The sequence below is a fragment of the Bufo bufo genome, chromosome 3 (assembly GCF_905171765.1).
Source record: "Bufo bufo chromosome 3, aBufBuf1.1, whole genome shotgun sequence".
Taxonomy (NCBI): Eukaryota; Metazoa; Chordata; class Amphibia; order Anura; family Bufonidae; genus Bufo; species Bufo bufo.
In genome coordinates, this window is record NC_053391.1 from 548803698 (window position 1) to 548823701 (window position 20004).

General features: G+C 43.6%; 1 protein-coding gene across 1 annotated transcript in view; it reads left to right on the forward strand.

The window, feature by feature from the left end:
* Window positions 1–20004, forward strand: part of GTF2F2 (general transcription factor IIF subunit 2) — a 233466-nt gene that overhangs the window by 147545 nt on the left and 65917 nt on the right. Inside the window, exon 7 of the mRNA XM_040425433.1 lies at window positions 9355–9454. Coding sequence (XP_040281367.1) covers window positions 9355–9454 — 100 coding nt within the window. The remainder of the gene's footprint in view (window positions 1–9354; window positions 9455–20004) is intronic.

Here is a 20004-nt window from a genome sequence, read left to right on the forward strand (position 1 = left end):
TTTAATGTATTTGTGTGTAGGCTAATATTCCTCTGTTGTGCTTCTTAAAATGTACATGATGCTGCTGGCAAGTGTGAATTCTTTGATTTAGAAGCTGTTAGCGTGACTCATAGCTTCAGCATTTTTGCATAGCGAAGTACAATTATACCTACTGGTCCAATTGTTAAAGGGAATCTGTCTCCAGTATTATGCAGCTCTTTCTGAGGGCAGATAGGCAGCACTGTGTCAGACTTGCTGGTTTTTGTTCATTCCCACTCCTAAAAAAAGGAATAAAAGTAAATCCTTGTCATATATGCTACAAAATGCCAGTGAAAACTAATAACTCCTCCTGCAAAAAACAAGCCCTCATAAACCTACTTAGCCACATGGGGAGCGGTGAGGCCAGTCATTGGCTGCCGTGGTACATAGGACCATGTCCACAGCCCAGCCGGAAATAAATCAGTCTGGGACTGGAAAATTGCCAAATACAACTAGGGCACAGAACCGGAGCTGCGGGGACCAGAGGAATACGTTTCTTGTAGAAATGAGCAAATTATTTTGTACACTAACAACAGTTCTTGAGCAGCAAGGATTTTCCCCGCTGCTCAAGAGACTCCCCTTTCCACCAGATTGACAGGGCCAGATATCTCATCTGGCCCTGACATTCTCACGCCTGCTCTGCTTCTACGAAAATGGCGGCACAAGAGTAGAGGGTTGCAGCTACCAGAGCAGCGAGTGTTCATGCGCCACTACCCGAAAGTGTAGCAGCTGCTACACTTTACACCAAATGTCCACCAACGGTGGTAGCGGCAGCAGAGCCTCTACACTTGTGCTACTACTCAGAGCAGTGGTGTAGGTGCAAGATTGTCAGGGCCAGGCGAGATGTCCAGCCCTGTCAATCCCTCGCTGCTCAAGAACTCTTCATGATGAACGAGTCAATTCAGTCATCTCTAGATTATTGTATTAGGTCAAACATGCTAGGGAGCCAAGTTAAAGGCTATGTACACCTTTGGGGACAATTTTTTTCTTCTGATTGCATTTTACTCATTTTGGGCTTTAAATAATTGTTTTCAATTGGTCTTCATTAAAAATATTGAGCTGTTCTGTCACAAAGGGTTAACGTTTTTTTTTAGCTGTGTGAATGCTACCTTCACTTTGTGCCATAACCTTTATCTGTAAATTACTAAAAGGTCATAAACACTTATTTAAGCCACATTCTTACCAGTAGAATAACAATTGAGCTTTAATGAGTGTTTATAAGGTCAGAGATCACAGATAAAGAGCCTGTCAGCTCCCTGTCTGACAGAAAAGAGAGAAAATACAGATCCTGCTAGTAGATGAACTCCCAAAGGTGTGCAGGGAAAACGACTCATCATTTTTAATAAAAAAAAAATATTTAAAAAATGATTTTTGGTTTAAAATTAGTACAATGCAATAATAATACAAATAAAATGTCCACCAACGGTATACATAGACTTTAAAACTGAGAGAATCCTCTTCAGCCCCTTTAGGGGGTTAATTTATTGTATTTGATTTCATCCACTGTGTGTACTTCCACTATTGGTTTTTATTTAGTTTTTTAGGTTTTGTTTTTCCATATGTGATGTCTGTAAAGAATGTATTTCGGGCTCCATTGATTGTAGCAAATCACTAGGAAATAAAAATTGTCTAAATGCAAATAAGATAATTTTTGTATCTATTAGTTATACTGTATTTGTGTAATCCATTTTTAGGAAAATCTGCCTGGATAAAACACATTTTCAAGGCACTTTAAATAGATTTAAATTGTAATTAATAATCTGGAGCAGAGCTTCCTTCTATGAAACCTTTCATGTATAAGATTAGATGTGACGGATTTTTTTCACTTCAAACTATTGTTTTGAGAGCTTTTTTTTTTTTTTCATCAATTTCACACTGATTATTCCAAACCCTAACTGTATGATAATAAAATGCATTGACATATTTTACAATTCCCTATGTACAATTGGGAATGTATGAGGTTAAATGAGGGCAGTGTGCCATGGGCAGTGGTCCCTAGCTATCAAGACCATGATTAGACTAATAGAACATGATCTGCTAGAAATTCGGAAAGTACGTAGAACCTTGAAACCCCAGAAAGAGCCTGGATAGGATGGTTATGTAGCAAAGTATTTTAGGACTTTCAACACTCTATTTTTGCCATATATGACCAGATTGTATAATCACTTTTTATCATCTGGTCCCAAAGATATGACGACGGCAATAGTGGTTACCTTGCCTAAACCGGCGAAACTGGCCAATAATCCTGCTGACTTAAAAGGAGTTAACCCGTGAATAATGTAATAAATGAACATCATATAGTCCATGACAAACCCTTTCTAACAAAGCTAGATCCAGCCCTGTACCTCACATGGATCCAGAGATCTCCCCATTCATTGCTCTGCTAGATTTATATTAAGCTAAAAGCTCAATGGGAGTGTCTTTTCCATTGCAGATAAGGGGGCGTGTCTCACCTCTTCCTATCACATCTCAGGAGGCAGTTGAAAGCTGAAACTGAGCATGTGCGGCCTTCTTAATGAGTCGGTCAAAGAAATGAGAAATTAAGAAGCACTGTGCGGATAAATTTTATTGAATAACTCAGTAACTATACAAAATTTTTAATTACATACAATTACGAAAGTATTCAGATCCAGGTGCTGATTTGAAAACTGTAGATTATTTTTCGTGGGAACAACCCCTTTAAGTTCTACATTTAGCAATGATAAGGGTCTAAAGCTACTCTCTAAGCTATTGGTCTACAGAATATACACTGCATCTCCGCATTTAATTGCAACTGATCAAAGGGGTTTTGTGCCCAATCGTTAGTGTAGGGAAGGTACGAGGAGATTTAGTGCAAATTGCAGAACTCTCTAGGACCCCCACGCTGTTCCTTTTTTGGACTCTGAAAAAGCCCTTGATAGGGTACACTGAGGGTTGCTGGATCAGGTTACTTTGGGTTTCAATGTTCTAATCTAAATGCATTTATGGGATTATATTCTCCTGATATCTAGGGTGTTGGCCTCTGTTTTTTTTTTCTCAGACCACTTTAGATTATGAATGGGACATGCCAGGGGTACCTGCCATTGTCCCTGATCTTTGGTTGTAGACTCTCGTGGAGCTGTTTTGTGCTTGTTTGCAGATATCGGAGTAAGGGCTTGTTCACACGACTGTGTGCTGTGGACCGCAAATTGCGGTCCACAATGCACGGGCACCGACCGCGTGGCAGCCGCATGCGGATCGCGGACCCATTAATTTGAATAGGTCCGCAATCCATCTGTTCCGCAAAAAGATAGAACAAGTTCTATGTTTTTGCGCAACGGAAGCACGGAACGGAATCCCACGGAAGCACTCCGTAGTGCTTCCATTCCGCACCGCATCTCCGGATTTTCAGACCCATTCAATATGGCCACGGGAGCACTACCGCCGTCTGAATACGCCCTAAAGGTGGAGTTGCAGGTACATGCTGTTGGCCTATATGCAGACAATGTTTTGTTTTGCTAACCCTACCAATTCTTTTGTGGCAGCACATCAGTTATTGGAGAGCTTCTATGCGGTCTCCTATTACAAATTAAATGTGACCAAACATGTCCCTGAGGAGGTGAGAGGCCATAACCAACATTCTTATAAGTTCCAGTGGGCTCATGATCATACTACAGCTATCCAGTTATCCTAATACCGCTTTCTAGTTGCTCTTAATTGAAACATGCATTTGAAACAGGACTACCAACAGTACTCTGTGTTGTGTTCGCCCTGGATTGCAGGGATCAATACTCAATAATATTGTATAGATCTCAGTGTATTCCCTTTATAGGTCCCTTACCGTGTTATAGCTCAACTTCAGTCTGCTATGATGAGGTTTATTTGGGGTTCCTTTCCACTAAGGATCGTTAATAGTGGGGGGTTGGGAGTGCCTGTTTACATAAACATCATGTTGCCAGCCGGGCCTATCATTTTAAGGAATGGTGGTGACCATCTAGCCCCAGAAATGGTTGCAAATAGAGGAATCTTTCACTAAAAGACATTGACTTAGATCCTTCCTAGCGGTCTGTGCTTTTAAGAAATTCACATATCACTTCCCTCTATATACTATGCAAGCTGCATCTTACACTTGGGCCTCATGCACACGACCGTGCCGTTTTTTGCGGTCCACAAAGATCAGCAAAAAACGGGTCGCTCGTGTGCCTTCCGCAGTTTGTGGAACGGAACGGGCTGCCCATTGTAGACATGCCTATTCTTGTCCACAAAACGGACAAGAATAGGACATGCTATATTTTTTTTGCGGGGCCACGGAACGGTGCAACGGATGCGGACAGCACACTGAGTGTTGTCCGCATCTTTTGCGGCCCCATTGAAGTGAATGGGTCCACACCTGAGCCGCAAAAACTGTGGCTCGGATGCGGACCCAAAAAACGGTTGTGTGCATGAGGCCTTGGTCTTGGGCTACTTTCACACTGGCGTTTCTGGGTCCACTTGTGAGATCCGTTTCAGGGCTCTCACAAGCGGCCCAAAACGGATCAGTTCAGCCCCAATGCATTCTGAATAGATAAGGATCCGTTCAGAATGCATCAGTTTGGCTCCGTTGCGCCTCCATTCCGCTCTGGAGGCAGACACTAAAACTCTGCTTTCAGCATGAGGACTTTAACAGGCGATTTTCTATTGTTTCTATAATACACAATACTGTTAATGCAGTACAGTATATTATACTGTCGGTACTATACTGACAGGCAGTCTGATACTGCAGGCAGGCCTGGGGCCTTCATTATGCATGCAAAGACATCTCACTGTGAATGAGATTGCAGGGTGCCAATGGGAGACAGAGGGAGCACCCCTTCCCCTTCAAACCACTTTGATGACGCAGCCGCTATTGACTGTGACATTTAAGGTGTTAAATGGCTCAAATCAACGCTTCTGCTGATGCTGGTCATTAGAGCAGGAGCCTGGCTCCCATGTGAGTGTGAGCCCTTCTGTTCATTACAGTGCTTAGACTAGGCTGGCACAAAAAGACGGCAACCTAGCCTAAGGCCTGTTAGTGACTGCTGTAAAAAGTCATATTGGCGATCACTAATGGTTTAATGGGCATATATAGTCTTGTCAACAGATGGATGTGCTTTGAGTTCCTCTATACTCTCTAGAATTCCTTGGCTAGCTGCTTATTATAAGAACATAATGAACATTTATTGATGTGTTGGGAGCACTCAAGCAAGATCATCAGATTAGATGGTGTATTTAGAAACCATCATTAGATGGTGCATGGCCAACCTTAGATAAATGAAGTGTCTTACAGAAGTTTAGTTGGATGAAAGGCAGGTTTCCTAGTACAGAAGAAAAGATGGATTTTACTACTTATACCAAAATCTGAGATCACGGATAAGGAGGTCCCATTACCTGTCAGAATCACTCTTATCTTAGATTTTATTGAAGCCAAAATGGGCCATGCACATGAGAAAAGTCTGAATCAGCAGGATTGACCAGCAGTCACGTTTATGGAGGCATGTACTGTATATGGTGGAGTTGGCTGACGTCTTGTGTATGTTTAGACTTCATTTATTTGACTTTGAGGATGGTGCTTGTGAGAGCCATTAGGTTTTGTGCCAGAAATGGGAATGAAACCTCTTCTATGCTTATCCTTTTGTGAAAGTTTTCCCCCAGTTTTCTCTGTCCCACACAGCCCACTTTTCACTTATTGACTGGTCAATGGCTGGAGTAACTATGTAAAGAGTGGATCAGTGGGAAGCCACAATTGTGAGAGTGAAAGTATCCCAATAAAATTATATATATTTCATATATATTTCTAGATGTAACAGATTGTGTTGTCTCCAGATCCTTTATCTAGAGTGAAGTTTATATATTTAAGTTGTTTTTCATTTTTTGTGCACTTCTCCTCTGCGGTCAGATTTCATACATCAATCTAATTTCATTTTTAGTCTCATCAGTCTATGAGAAGATGGGAAGCCTTGTGTTCCCATGGAATCAAGTATCTCATCATCTTTCTCCTGGTAGCGAGTTATTAATGCTGCCCTAATGTTAAATGGTGTGCCCCACTGCTTAACTCTTTAACCCTTCCTTCTTTTTTCCAGGCAGGAAGTGATTTCATGTCATTCCACCATCCTGGCCAGGGTTAATGGCCGTGACCTTTACAGATTTTGAAGCTAGCCCGTTTTAAACCTTCTGATACACCGTACACATAATTTACATTTTGACTAGCCCCCATGGCCTTGGCAGTTTAATGATTTTATACATTCCTAATACGTCGGCTTTAACAAAACCTCCATAATCTCGTGTAGGATGAATATAATTATGTGAAAGCACAAGCTGCCTAAAATGCTTAATCTGAAATTCAAGTTTTTATTATTCTATTATTCCAAATTCAAGTTAATTTTCCTCTATTATGTCACTTTTATTATATTTTATTCATGTCTAGGTTCAGTGAGCCATGTGCCAGTACAGGCCTTTTACTTATTTCTGACATTGTGCAGGCCCGTTCCTAATCAATGCTCCATTTTCTGCTCATTTCTATGTGCCGTTACTTTTCTTTGGGATTTTTGTGTCATTTTCTCTAATGTCTATTTTGATAATTTGGATCGTGTCCAGCTGAGCTCCAATCGGAACCCACTGCTATTAGGAGTACCTCTGAGGCTGCCCACTTTTTGATGAAGTAGGAATTAATGATGGCTGTGATATCCAGCTGTTACCAGCCGTTTGCCATAAATCTGTTTATCTGCCCGCTGGTGGTATAAATTCCATTATAAGAATTCTGTCCTAACATAAATGGTTCCAAGGCCTGCTGGAAGCCATGAGAGGTTTTCCTGGCCACCAGTTACAGATCTAATTAAAGAAAAATGTTCTTCGGGATTTTAGAAGGAAATGAAAAGGCAGAATCGGCGGTAAAATAGTTTTTGGAAATACAGCGACGCAGAACAAAGAGCAACATAGAACCGTGTATAAAGAAGCTGCCTGCGTATGTACTCGCCTAGTTCCTTAAAACGACACCAAGCAGAAGTAGATATGCTATTTACTTTATTATAGCTTTTAGGAATTGATGTTCTATGTGAAAATCCATAGGACCAGAGTATTCTGTTTTCTAAGCCATGTGAAAGGCCATATGGCACTAGGGAAACTCGTGAAACGTGTACATTAAAAATACAGATTTCCAATTCTGTGGACAAAGTGGATTACTAAAAAGTGGAAACCTTTTTGGGGCATTTTTGTTTTTCTTATTATTGCATTGTAATTAATTGGGGCTAAAAGCCATTGTACCTATGTGTCCTTTTTTTATAAAAAATGTTTAAAGGGAGTCTGTCACCTCCATATGGCCATATACAGTGCTTACATGGCTCTGTAGCACACCTATACAGGATTGTAACGGTACCTTTGTCTTAGTTTTTCCTGCTTGTGCAAGTCTAAAGACAAAGTTTAATTCATATGCAAATGAGCACTCACAAGTGCCCAGGGGCGGCGTTCAGTGTGTAGGTGCCCAGGCTGCTCTGCCTTCTTTTCACTTTACTCCTCCCCAGCCTCTGCCTTTGCCCGCCCTCCAAGTCCGGACCTATCGATGAGGCAAGAGACTTGGAGGGCAAAGGCAGAGGCTGGGGAGGAGTAAAGTGAAAAGAAGGCAGAGCAGCCTGGGCACCTACACACTGAACGCCGCCCCTGGGCACTTGTGAGTGCTCATTTGCATATGAATTCAACGTAGTTTTTCCTGCTTGTGCAAGTCTAAAGACAAAGACAAAGGTACCGTTACAATCCTGTATAGGTGTGCTACAGAGCCATGTAAGCACTGTATATGGCCATATGGAGGTGACAGACTCCCTTTAATCTTCCAGCGCCTTTTCGCATATAAAATAGGTGGCCCTGTCTCCTTCACTGTAAAATTCATCAGAGGAGCTGCCTTGTCCCACCATTCCTCATAAGCACTCATTTAAAGGGCGCTGTTAAATTACGGTAAACACGGTGTCTGGTAGTGGTGACTCCCTGTTTTGTACGCCAAAGTGATCCTGCCATCCAGAGAAATTCTTATTTTAATAAATAAGTAAATTGGTTATTATCCAGTGCACTGAGGGTGGGCCCAAGCCAGTTGGTTCGCGATCACTTCAAACCTTGACAAATTCCCAGTACTGTCCATTGAGGTCAGGACAGAGTGATGTACTGTACATGCATTGAGGTTTGAAGCAATGACGCTGGTGTGGGATTTCGGGGTCTGACAAGATGATGTTGGGGGAAGCCTGGCCCTGTTACTCAGGTTCTCAGAGGGAGGAGCTGGGAAGGAAAGGTGGTGAAACTGTGGTGTACCGAGCAGCTTGCTCCCGTTTCTGGTGCTCTGAATTTACATAGCGGTTAAAGAGGTTGTCCGGGCCTTTTCTATTAATGGCCTATCCTCAGGATAGGTCATTAACATCACATCAGCGGGGGTCCGACACCCCTGCCGATCAGCTGTATGAGGAGACAGCAGTGCCCAAGTGCTGTCTACCTTCTTTCTTCCTGTCTGCTGCTGCTGTCCCATAGACATACAGCAGCAAGCAGGAACAGCTGATCGGTGTGGGTGCCGGACCCCTGTCGATCTGATATTGCTGACCTATCCTGAGGATTACAGGATCACTTTGGGAGCAAAAGATGTGTGTGCAATACAGGAAGGCACCGCTAACAGGCATTGTGATTAGTTGAAGGGGCTGTTCACACAGCTATTTTTAATTTTTTTGGTACGGCAGACACCTGTGCAGAAATTTTGCTGCTGGCTGCCGTGTGGTTTCTTGCCTCCTATTCGTTTCAGTGAGAGGCAGCGGTGAAGATCGCAGAGTGGCCGTGTTGAGAATGGACATGCCCTCTCTCAGCACCACTGCTCAACAATCTTCAGCGCTGCCTTGCATTGAAATGAATTGGAGACTGGAACCATGCAAGAAACCACTTGGCCGCCGGCAAACCTTCAGCACAGTTGGTCGCATCAAAAACGACCATGCGAATGTCCCCTTATAGCGATTTTGCAGCAGGCTAGCTTGAAGCTGAATTCTTAGCACTTTAATAAGAATTCACCTTAAAAGAATGTTTATCAGATTTCAGTAATTGCTTTCTTGGCGGTTGCAGAGGTAGAGAATGAAAAGCTGTTTAGAATTCAAGAAATATCCTGACTTGAACTTTTTATTATGATTCTGTTAAAATTCAGTTTGATATTGACATGCAAATTTTTAGGGGAAATATATTGATTCAAAAACAATTCAGTGAAATAGAAAAAAATAAGAAAAGGACATTTTGTATTTGGCGGCTTTTCATTTTAATAGGTTTGGATGATTTGCAGGTGACAGTTGTTTTACAGCTATAGTCAGTGACTGGTGTAAACTCACAGATTTCTGCATTGTGTTTCAGGCGACAGATTGAAGAATCTTCTAAACCAAAGAGACAATCTCAGCAAATTGAAAAAGCCGTGACAACAAATTACAAGCCAGTGGCCAACCACCAGAGCAATGTAAGTAGCTCTCCATGTTCATTTATTCATTTTACTTGTTTTTGTCCTCTGAAACATATACATCGATGTAGCAATCCTCCTCACTAAAGGCCCCTTCACATGACCTGGTGGAGCATTCCTTTCTGACAATCATCTGCTCATCAGCCTTCATGTCGAGCCCAAGCACGCCTACTCATTATGAAATATCGTCCCACAGCCGAGGTGAACGACACCGCCCCCTCCGCTACGTCAACTAATACATTCAAGCTACAACCCTGGCTTCTTTCTTTCGGCCGCCGGAAATCTCTCGCAGGCGCAGTACCGCCGACTGCCTGAGGGCAACAGCTTCAAAAGTGTCACTGGGCACGGCGCATGCCCAGTGACACTTTTGAAGCTGTTGCCCTCAGGAGCTATTTCAGTCGGCGGTACTGCACCTGCGCAAGATTTCTCCTTTTTCTCCATTGAATACACATACACGCTTGGATGAACCGAACGTGTATGTGTATGAGGGACTCGGGAGAGATAGCTGTCGGTGAAACAATTGTTCGGCCAACAGCTATTGAATGTGTACGGCTAATTATATGTATATTATCTTAAACAATAGGCTGAGTAGTTATTTGGTCAGTTACTTCCATCAGTTATTGTGAGCCAAAATCTGTAGTGAAGCCTTCAGAGATAAGGTATAATGGAAAGACCTGTACCTGTTCTGTGTGTTTGACCCGCACTCTGTTTTGGCTCACAGTAACTGATGGAAATAACTGACCAAATAACTGAAGTGTGAACGGGCCTAAGGCTACTTTCACACTTGCGTTTTGGCTTTTGCGAGATCCGTTCAGGGCTCTAACAAGCGGTCCAAAACGGATCTGTTTGCATTCTAATGCATTATGAATGAAAAAGGATCAGCTCAGAATGCATCAGTTTGCATCAGTTCAGTCTCCATTCCGCTTTGGAGACGGACACCAAAACGCTGCCTGCTTGAAAGTCAATGAGGACGGATCCATTTTCACTGGCACAATAGAAAACTGATCCGTCCTCCATTGACTTTCAATGGTGTTCAAGACGGATCCGTCTTGGCAATGTTAAAGATAATACAAACGGATCCGTTCTGAACGGATGCAGATGGTTGTATTATCTGAACGGATCGGTCCATGACGGATCCGCACAAAACGCGAGTGTGAAAGTAGACTATCTGGTGTAAACTTCTTCTCTTGTAGTGCATTGACTGCATGCTAAGTGCTAATGCATTTGTGTTAGTCCAGCAAACATAGACCTGGGAGGGGAACTACTCCATGAACCATACATTTTGTAATGTACAGTTATTGAGAAAAAAATAGTTCAGACGTCAGAATCGAATGAAACTTTCTATGTGTAAATGTAATGATGATATATGCAAGTGATTGCAATATTAGAGCAAAAGGATAAGATTATTGAGGAAAACTGTACAATTGAAAGGAGACTCTAGCACCCTGTTGGACCGCCTTTAGCCCGGATACAGGATGAGATACGGTATGGTATCCTGCTGCTAATTTGCCCACGGATATTACAGCTGGGCCTTTAGATCCTGTACACTAGTAGGTTGCCGAAGCTGGCATCCCAGCTGGTCCCATAAATGCTCGATTGGTAATACTGGGCAGGGCAAGGAAGCCCTGCCATGAGAGGCAACACATGTGGCAGCAGAATGTCCTGCGCATATCGCGGAGCTGTTGTTCTCCCTCATATCACTACTAGGGGTGACCGACTGTAGTATGCGATGGCTCCCCAGATCATCACATCAGCAGTTGGGACAGTGTGTTGCTCCATACTTGATATAGACCGTTGTTTGGTCCCAAACAGAACCTGGATTCATTGCTGATGACAATACTGTTCCAGTCCATAGCAGTCCAGATTTCTCATTTATGACACCAATGCAAATAAAGGCAGTAGTGGCTGACTGTCCATGGCAGGACATGTAATGGATGCATTGAAATCAAATTCCTTCTGCTAAGCCCCAGGAAATATAGTCCTGGGCTGAGACAGGGGTGTGAAATGAAGTTGCCACTTGTGTCTGGATGGTGAACAAAGCTGTGGGAGCTGCTTGTGCTTTTGGCAGATCAAACCATCTTTTTCACTGGTGGTCTGTCTGGGCCGTCCAGAACCCATTTGCCTGTGCATGCCCTCGCGTAACCACTGCTCCCAACGGCTAGGTCAGAACGGCCTAGATGGCGGGCAGTTCGTCAAGACAACCTTCCTGATTCTCTCTTTCCAATGATGTCCGCTTCTTGACGTCTGTCAACTGGGCAAAGTGTCCTTACGTACGTCATAGAGGCCTGTCTAACAGTCAATGATCTCTCATCAAGAGGTACACTACCCAAAAGTAGTATCTGAGAGCTTTTTTTTTTTTTTATATATATATAGGGTAGCAAAGGAAGCACTTTTATGCTGCTGTCATTTACATATCTGCCTGAAACATCATGACAAGTTTTGCAGCAATTCGACATTTGAGTGCATTATTTTTATTTTATTTTTATATCAATGAGTATATAAATCACATCTGTCCAAATGGAGACGAAGCACGTTGAGGCATTGATGTTTGTTTACGTCATTTTGACAGCCCCAAAAAACTTGGGTATTCTAAGAGTACTTAACGTATCTGTATAGGTTATGGACACTGGCATATGAAATGTTATATATATTAACTGATTAAAATGCTGTTTTCCCATAAAATTTTATTGAAAATTATGTTACTTGTTGCATTGTAACCAAAACATGTCTGAAGCAAAGCACGGTGTGGGAGATGACCGAAAAAGTAGTGTAGGAGCTTCATAAAAATGCTGCTTAAAGGGGTAGTGCAGGCAGTATTTATTGATGTCCTATATTCAGAATAGGTCATCAACATCTGATTTTTGTGGGGTCAGACACCTGGCACCCTCACTTATAAGCTTTTCCTCTTCTTTACACTACATGTCGTCTCCCTTGTTCAAGTGAATGGAGCAGGTAAAGCAGCAATCTATTTCTGAGAAGATTCTGTTCTTCTTTGAAATGCTACATGACCCCCTTCCCATTGGAAAAATATGCCTTGATCCAATCTGGCGGCTTTCAAGATGGTGGCCATGTTCCGGACATAGCCTATAAGATCGACTCCCTCACCCATTACTTGCTGGGGTATTCAGATATTTTATTTTCCCTTTTGTTTCTGGAATAAAAGGGTATCATTAACTCGCCCTGTTGTTTGGAAATACATGAGCATATCTGTCCAAAACGATAGTAATGCATTTGCTGTGCGTTTCGAGACATTCAAGGTGGCAGACTGAAGACTGTAGAGGTCTGTATCCGCTCAAGGCCATTGTCTTGGGGAATCGGTGAACTTGTAGCTGGAGTAGAGAAGCAGCAGTACAGTCTACTCAGGCCAGAGACTCTGCAACCTGTGTGGATTGTAACAGGCACCTTCATTAGGACCTGCAGGATGAAAGTGCTTTTCCCTGACAGTAATGAATTATGACACTGCAGGAGCCACATATTGTCCCAGAGGCTGCAGAAATTCTGCCTCCTGCTCAGCTTAAAATTAGTTGATAGCGGATGAACTTAATGAAATGAAACAGTCGGTTACCTCCGAAGCACTCAGCTTGATGACACAAGTGGCTTTGCTTGCTGCCTAGGTGCTTGACTATGTTATAATTTGTATAATAATTTGTCTTTTTTGTACGCACAAGATGGCGGTATAAAATGATATCGCGGCCTGTGGAATCCCCTGTGATTTATTAACTACAGACCCTTGTAGATTGTTCAGCTTTCCCTCTGTACTACTTGAATTAAGAGCTTGCGTTTTTTTTTTTTGGAGGGGGGGGGGGGGGTTTGTGTTTTTTTGTTTTGTTTTTTTACTGACAAATAGAGATTAGCGAATTTCATGTTATAAAATTCGTTCACGTTTTGTTTGGTGGTAAAAGCAGAATTGCGTTATGGATTCTGTTACCACGGACAATGACGCAATTCTATAACGGAATGGCTTTAGAGGCATTCCATCATAATAGAAGTCTATGGCCTGCATAACGGTTCCGTCCCGTTTCCGTTATGCAGGAGAGGACTCCCATGCATAACGGAAGCGGGACAGATCCGTTTTGCAGCCCATAGACTTCTATTATGACAGCATGAATAACGGAATGCCTCTAAAGGCATTCCGTCATAGAATTGAGTCATGGTCCGTGGTAACGGAATCCATAACGCAATTCTGCTTTTACCACCAAACAAAGCGTGAACGAATTTCAAACTATGAAAACATCACTTATCTCTACTGACAAACACAATTTACATTTACATTGCAAAGAACTTTTAACCCCATAAATGTTCAAGGATGATAAAATGCAGTCCGTTATGTTTAAAGCTAAACACACTGAACAGGTACAATATATAATATTGTTTATTCTAATATTATAGCACCAGGTCACATTTTCCCCTCCGTTTTCTTGTCGAAGTTTTGACAGCTCCCCCACTTAACATGTAAATATATATATATATATATTTACATGTTATCTCAGAAAAAGTGTATTGGCACTCACGTGACCCACTTACATCTGTTAATCATTATTTTATTAAAAATACGATTATTAAAGGGGCTATCCAAAGTGTAAAACGTGCTCCTCATATAAATGGTACTTAACCCGCTCTCCGGCACCTACGTAGGTTCTGCTCACCCCACGCCCGCTGCATCTCCCAGTTGTGCAGATCAAAACAACCGGCGACGGGGGGGAGCAGCCAATAGCAGGCCGCGATGGAGATTAGCCTCCCTAGAATCACCCGCGCAACGGGGAGATGCAGTGGCGGCCATGTGGGCTGCTGGAGCTATCTGGACCTCTGTGTTTGACATGTTGGATACCATGTATAACATCGTGATCCCTAGGACTCCCACAGTGGGTCTGTTAGGATATGTCCAAAACCTACCAGTTGCGGAGGGTCAAAGGCTGGCAATAGCAACAAAAAAATCTGTATTCAACTAGGAAACTGATTTGAAAGTATTGGATCCAGCCTGTCAGCCAGAGTAAGCAGGAGCTGACAAGGGTAATAATCAGATGGTACGGTTAGAAAGGGGGGTGTACTCAAAGTGGGATGCTCACTAAATTCTCTAAGCAAAGGGAGACATGGATTCTTAATTCTGGCTTAGCTTAGCGCTCGCACACTAGATCTCACCGTGCGGTATTGAATGGTATCCTTAGTCACTTATATATGGTCCCTCAGTGGCTCTGATGAAGAAGTCTAAGGGTACTCTGAAACGCGTCTGGGGGGGGGTATATACCTGCGGTTAATGTTATAGGTTTTGCATGATTTTACGTTTTGTGATTTGTCTTTTATGTATTATTTGAACTATCTCAGACATTAATATTTTTAATAAAATAATGATTAACAGATGCAAGTGTGCCGCCTGAGTGCCAATACACTTTTTTCTGGTTTATTATATTCTATTTGGCAGAGACTGGATACTCTGCAGCCTGGAGGGGTTATATGGCTAGCACATTCTGCATCGCCAAATCAAAGATATAGCCTGGATGATCAAATAACTGAACAGACCACTGATTGCATAAGGAACCACTAACCAATCATCATGCAGTACTGTAGACTCTGTGCATTGTGCAGATCCTCAATATTGTAGCTTGTTGTCAGTGAATGGAAACATCCATTGTTTACATTCAATCATACAAATCTTGTCCTGGTAACCTATTGCTCATGCAGCAACTAGGGATTCCTCGGTCTCTGTCTGCTCACCACTGTCTTTTCTGACCACTAGGACCTTCACCAGTTCCACAAACAAGGCAGATTTAAATCTGTACAGAGCCCTGGGTATGCATGTGTCGTCAGTTGTCAATTTCTATTTGAGTCTGTGGAGAATACTGAAACAGATGAGTGTGCTCTACTTTACCTTTATCTGCCATAGATTTTAATGTAGCGATCTGCTTTGACAGCCACTTCTCAGCTTGAAATCAGGGCCCAGACACCTCCATTTTCAGGAATGCTCCTGATGCTCATATCAGGGGGGCCTGAGGGGTGAAGATGGGGATATGTCCGGGTTCAGCTTTAATGGTCAGAAACCTCTTAAAGTTATGTAAAGTACACACTCCTTGTCCTCTGGGATAGTGGAAATGTGATGAGCGATGCCTACCATTTGCCAGAGTAATAGATGGCTTGTCAGAAGGAGAATTTCATGGCAAAAATGGCTTTGGCCAATTTTTATGTGGTCAAAACTACACTTTATTAAACAACCATCTTTGCTAACTTCATTAATTTGAAGCTTTTCCCATAAGTGCTCTTATGATGATTGGTGCACAAGCCTGAGGAGCATGCTGGCCACGCCCCCTGCACTGTCCCACCTGTTGCTGTCTGCTCTCTCCCTAGATTCTTCAGAAAAAACTTTAACCCCTTCAGTAGCACAGACTCAGGGCTGCAGGCTTTACTGAGTAACTGCAGGCAGTGAGGAGACTAATGCTGGGCACAGGAGCTGACAGACTAGAGGAGTTCTGCAGATCATTGCACAAGAACAGGTAGGGAGAAGATCCTGTGTGTATCAGCAGTGTCATTGTACGGCTGGGACTTGTAGTCCTACACATATAACATGCTGCCGAGTCTCCCAGCAGGCAGACATGTCACTCAGGGCAGCACTTGTATTCACTCCCTTATCAGAGCAGGGGGAAGGGCACAAATATTATTGAGGAAAACCTCACAGATTGTTGTTATTGCAGGTAAACAAAGGGCCAGAAGAGAACCAGGGAAATGAGAAAATATATATATAAATATTTTTTTTTGCCTAAAACTTGCTTAGCTTAGTTATATATTGCTGCCCCTCAGATTTACAGTGCTATATTATTTTTTTTCATAACTCAGACAACCCATTTAAGGTCCCAAACCGGCCCATAGCAAACCCATCTGCCCCTGCAAAAGAGAGTAAATGAAATTCAGACTTCCAGGACTCTGCTGCAGTGACATCGGACACCCTATGCTAATCAAGCCTAGGATGTTGCACCTTGCAGTGCACATGGAGCACTTGTGCAGTAAAGCCAGGTGTAATGTCCTAGGCCAGGCATGTTCAACCTGCGGCCCTCCAGCTGTTGCAAAACTACAACTCCCAGAATACCCGAACAGCCTACAGCTATCAGCCTACAGTAGGGCATTGTGGGAGTTGTAGATTTACAACAGCTGGAGGGCTGCAGGTTGAGTATGCCTGTCCCAGTCTACAACAGTGCTTTGTGCATCTGCCTGATGGCACTGGAGATGGGTCAGGACTCGTCTTCTGGTAAGCATGAATTTCATTGACTCACTTTTGCCGGGGCAGATATTGTAGGTTTGCTATGGGCAGGTTTGGGACCCTAATCTCCAGCTGCTTAATGGCATGTTGGCGGTTTGGTGGCCCCAAACCAAGTGACAAGTTACCTATAAGACACTCGCCTAAACACAGTCCATAATGCATAGGATTACCTTATATTTTTGCACTCCTTCTGCAAGCACCTAAAGACGTTTGCATTAAAATGGGTTGAGCGTTGTCTTTCAAGCATTGCTGATATAATGTCCTCAATCTCTCATCTACTAACATACTTCAATTACAGTACCTGTATCGCCACTGTCTCCAAATCTGGACTCCCATTACCCTCTCTGATAATTCTTGTGTCTCCACTTCCATTCTGCATCTTCCAGTTTCCTCCGGGTCCTGTCTGCAAACCTGTCAACCTAATTTACATAATCAAAGAGTGGTCAGTGGCATCAGACCTCCCACATTCTCCGATTCCTGAGCTTGTAGACCTATCCTCCACAAGCAAATGTGAGCAATTGTTGAAAGACACTAGACACCCTCTTTTAACAGTTATTAGCCATATATTTTATATGCCTAAAAACTTACTTTGCAAAATTCTTTGGATATAGCACATGCACAGCATATCGTATTTTAACCCCTTTAAGACCAAGCCCATTTTCGTTTTTGTATTTTTGTTTTTTCCTCCCCACATTACACTTTTTTTTTTCTTTTTTTTTTTTTTTTGGGGGGGAGGGGGGTGTAAGTTGACTAAGGCTAGTTTCACACTTGCGTTCGGAGCGGATCTGTGGTGTCTGCACAGACGGATCCGCTCCTATAATGCAAATGCTTGCATCCGTTCAGAACGGATCCGTCTGCATTACTGTTTTTTTTTCTTTCAGATCTGAGTTTTCACTTTGTGAAAACTCAGATCCGACAGTATATTCTAACACAGAGGCGTTCCCATGGTGATGGGGACACTTCAAGTTAGAATATACTAAAAGAACTGTGTACATAACTGCCCCCTGCTGCCTGGCAGCACCCGATCTCTTACAGGGGGCGGTGATCCGCACAATAATCCCTCAGGGGGTTAATTGTGCGTATCATAGCCCCCTGTAAAAGATCAAGTGCTGCCAGGCAGCAGGGGCCAGACCCCCCTCCCTCCCCAGTTTTAAATTCATTTGTGGCCAGTGCGCCCCCCCCCCTCCCTCCCCAGTATTATATTCATTGGTGGCCAGTGCGGCCCCCCCTCCCTCCCTCCCCAGTATTATATTCATTGGTGGCCAGTGCGGCCCTCCCTCCCTCCCCAGTATTATATTCATTGGTGGCCAGTGCGGCCTCCCCTCTCTCCCCCCCCCCCCCTAATTAAAATCACCCCCCCCCATCATTGGTGGCAGCGGAGAGTTCCGATCGGAGGCCCAGTTTAATCGCTGGGGCTCCGATCGGTTACCATGGCAGCCAAGACGCTACTGCAGTCCTGGCTGCCATGGTTACTTAGCAATTTTAGAAGCATTATACTTACCTGCGATGTCTGTGACCGGCCAGGCACTCCTCCTACTGGTAAGTGAAAGGTCTGTGCTATAAGCAATGCGTCGCACAGACCTTTCACTTGCCAGTAGGAGGAGCGCCCGGCCGGTCACAGACATCGCAGGTGCCACCAATGATGGGGGGGGGGGGGTGATTTTAATTAGGGGGGGGAGTAAGGGGAGGCCGCACTGGCCACCAATGAATATAATACTGGGGAGGGAGGGGGGCCACACTGGCCACCAATGAATATAATACTAGGGAGGGAGGGGGGCCGCACTGGCCACCAATGAATATAATACTGGGGAGGGAGGGGGGGGGGCCGCACTGGCCACAAATGAATTTAAAACTGGGGAGGGAGGGGGGTTTGGCCCTTGCTGCCTGGCAGCACCTGATCTCTTACAGGGGGCTATGATACGCACAATTAACCCCTTAGGTGCGGCACCTGAGGGGTTAATTGTGCGGATCACAGCCCCCTGTAAGAGATCAGGTGCTGCCAGGCAGCAGGGGGCAGTTATTACACAGTTCTCAGTATATTCTAACTTGAAGCGTCCCCATCACTATGGGAACGCCTCTGTGTTAGAATATACTGTCGGATCTGAGTTTCACAATCTAACTCAAATCCGATGGTATATTCGAACATAGAGGCGTTCCCATGGTGATGGGGACGTTTCAAGTTAAAATATACCATTGGATTGGAGAAAACACTGATCCGATGGTATATTAATAGGGACTCCTGACTTTACATTGAAAGTCAATGGGGGACGGATCCGTTTGCAATTGCACCATATTGTGTCAACGTCAAACGGATCCGTCCCCATTGACTTGAATTGTAAGTCAGGACGGATCCGTTTGGCTCCGCACGACCGGGCGGACACCCGAACGCTGCAAGCTGCGTTCAGGTGGCCGCCTGCTGAGTGGAACGGAGGCCAAACTGTGCCATACTGATGCATTCTGAGCGGATCCGCATCTACTCAGAATGCATTGGGGCTGTACGGATCCGTTCGGGGCCGCTTGTGAGAGCCTTCAAACGGAACTCGCAAGCGGAACCCCGAACGCAAGTGTGGAAGTAGCCTAAAAATGGCGATTCGTGTGTTTTTAATTTTTTCCCCTTATGGCGTACACTGCACATGAAATTTATTTTTAGATTTTAATATTTTTTTGTTTATTTTTATATGTAAAATTGTGAAAGGGAGGTGATTTAAAGTTTTTATATTTTTTTTATTTTTAACTCCCCATTAGGGGTCTAGATCTTTTGATTCCTTGTCCTAGTCACCCTAATAAAGATCTATTAATGTGAATAAGATTCTGCCACTTTATTTGCTGAGCTCTGCCTCTTGCATAGCTCAGCAGGCAGAATACTATGACAAAGCATAGTAAGCCACTCACCGCGTCAAGGTCGTCTCATGAGTGGTCCCTAACTCTTGTTCCTACCTGTTCATGGGCCATGACAGCCACATAAAATCCAGGGAATGCAGGTCAGCATGCAAGCCAAGTACACTTTGCTTGTAACCCCGTCCGGTGCCATTACAGCTTTCATCGGATCCAGGGATGCAAGTACCAACATGCATGCTGAACCCACCATATACTTCTCCTGGAGCCAGATGGCTAATGGTAAGTTCTATACAAGCAGACTCAGTTTTATACTGACTTTAAAACCAGCCTCAAGGACAGATTAACTGGTCAGGTGTGCAATGACTCCAAGGAGATCGCCACGCCTCCAATATATACTACAAAGAAAAAAATAAGGGGTTGGGTCAGCACAACCTGCCTGTAGGTGCAGATCACTATGGCGAAATAC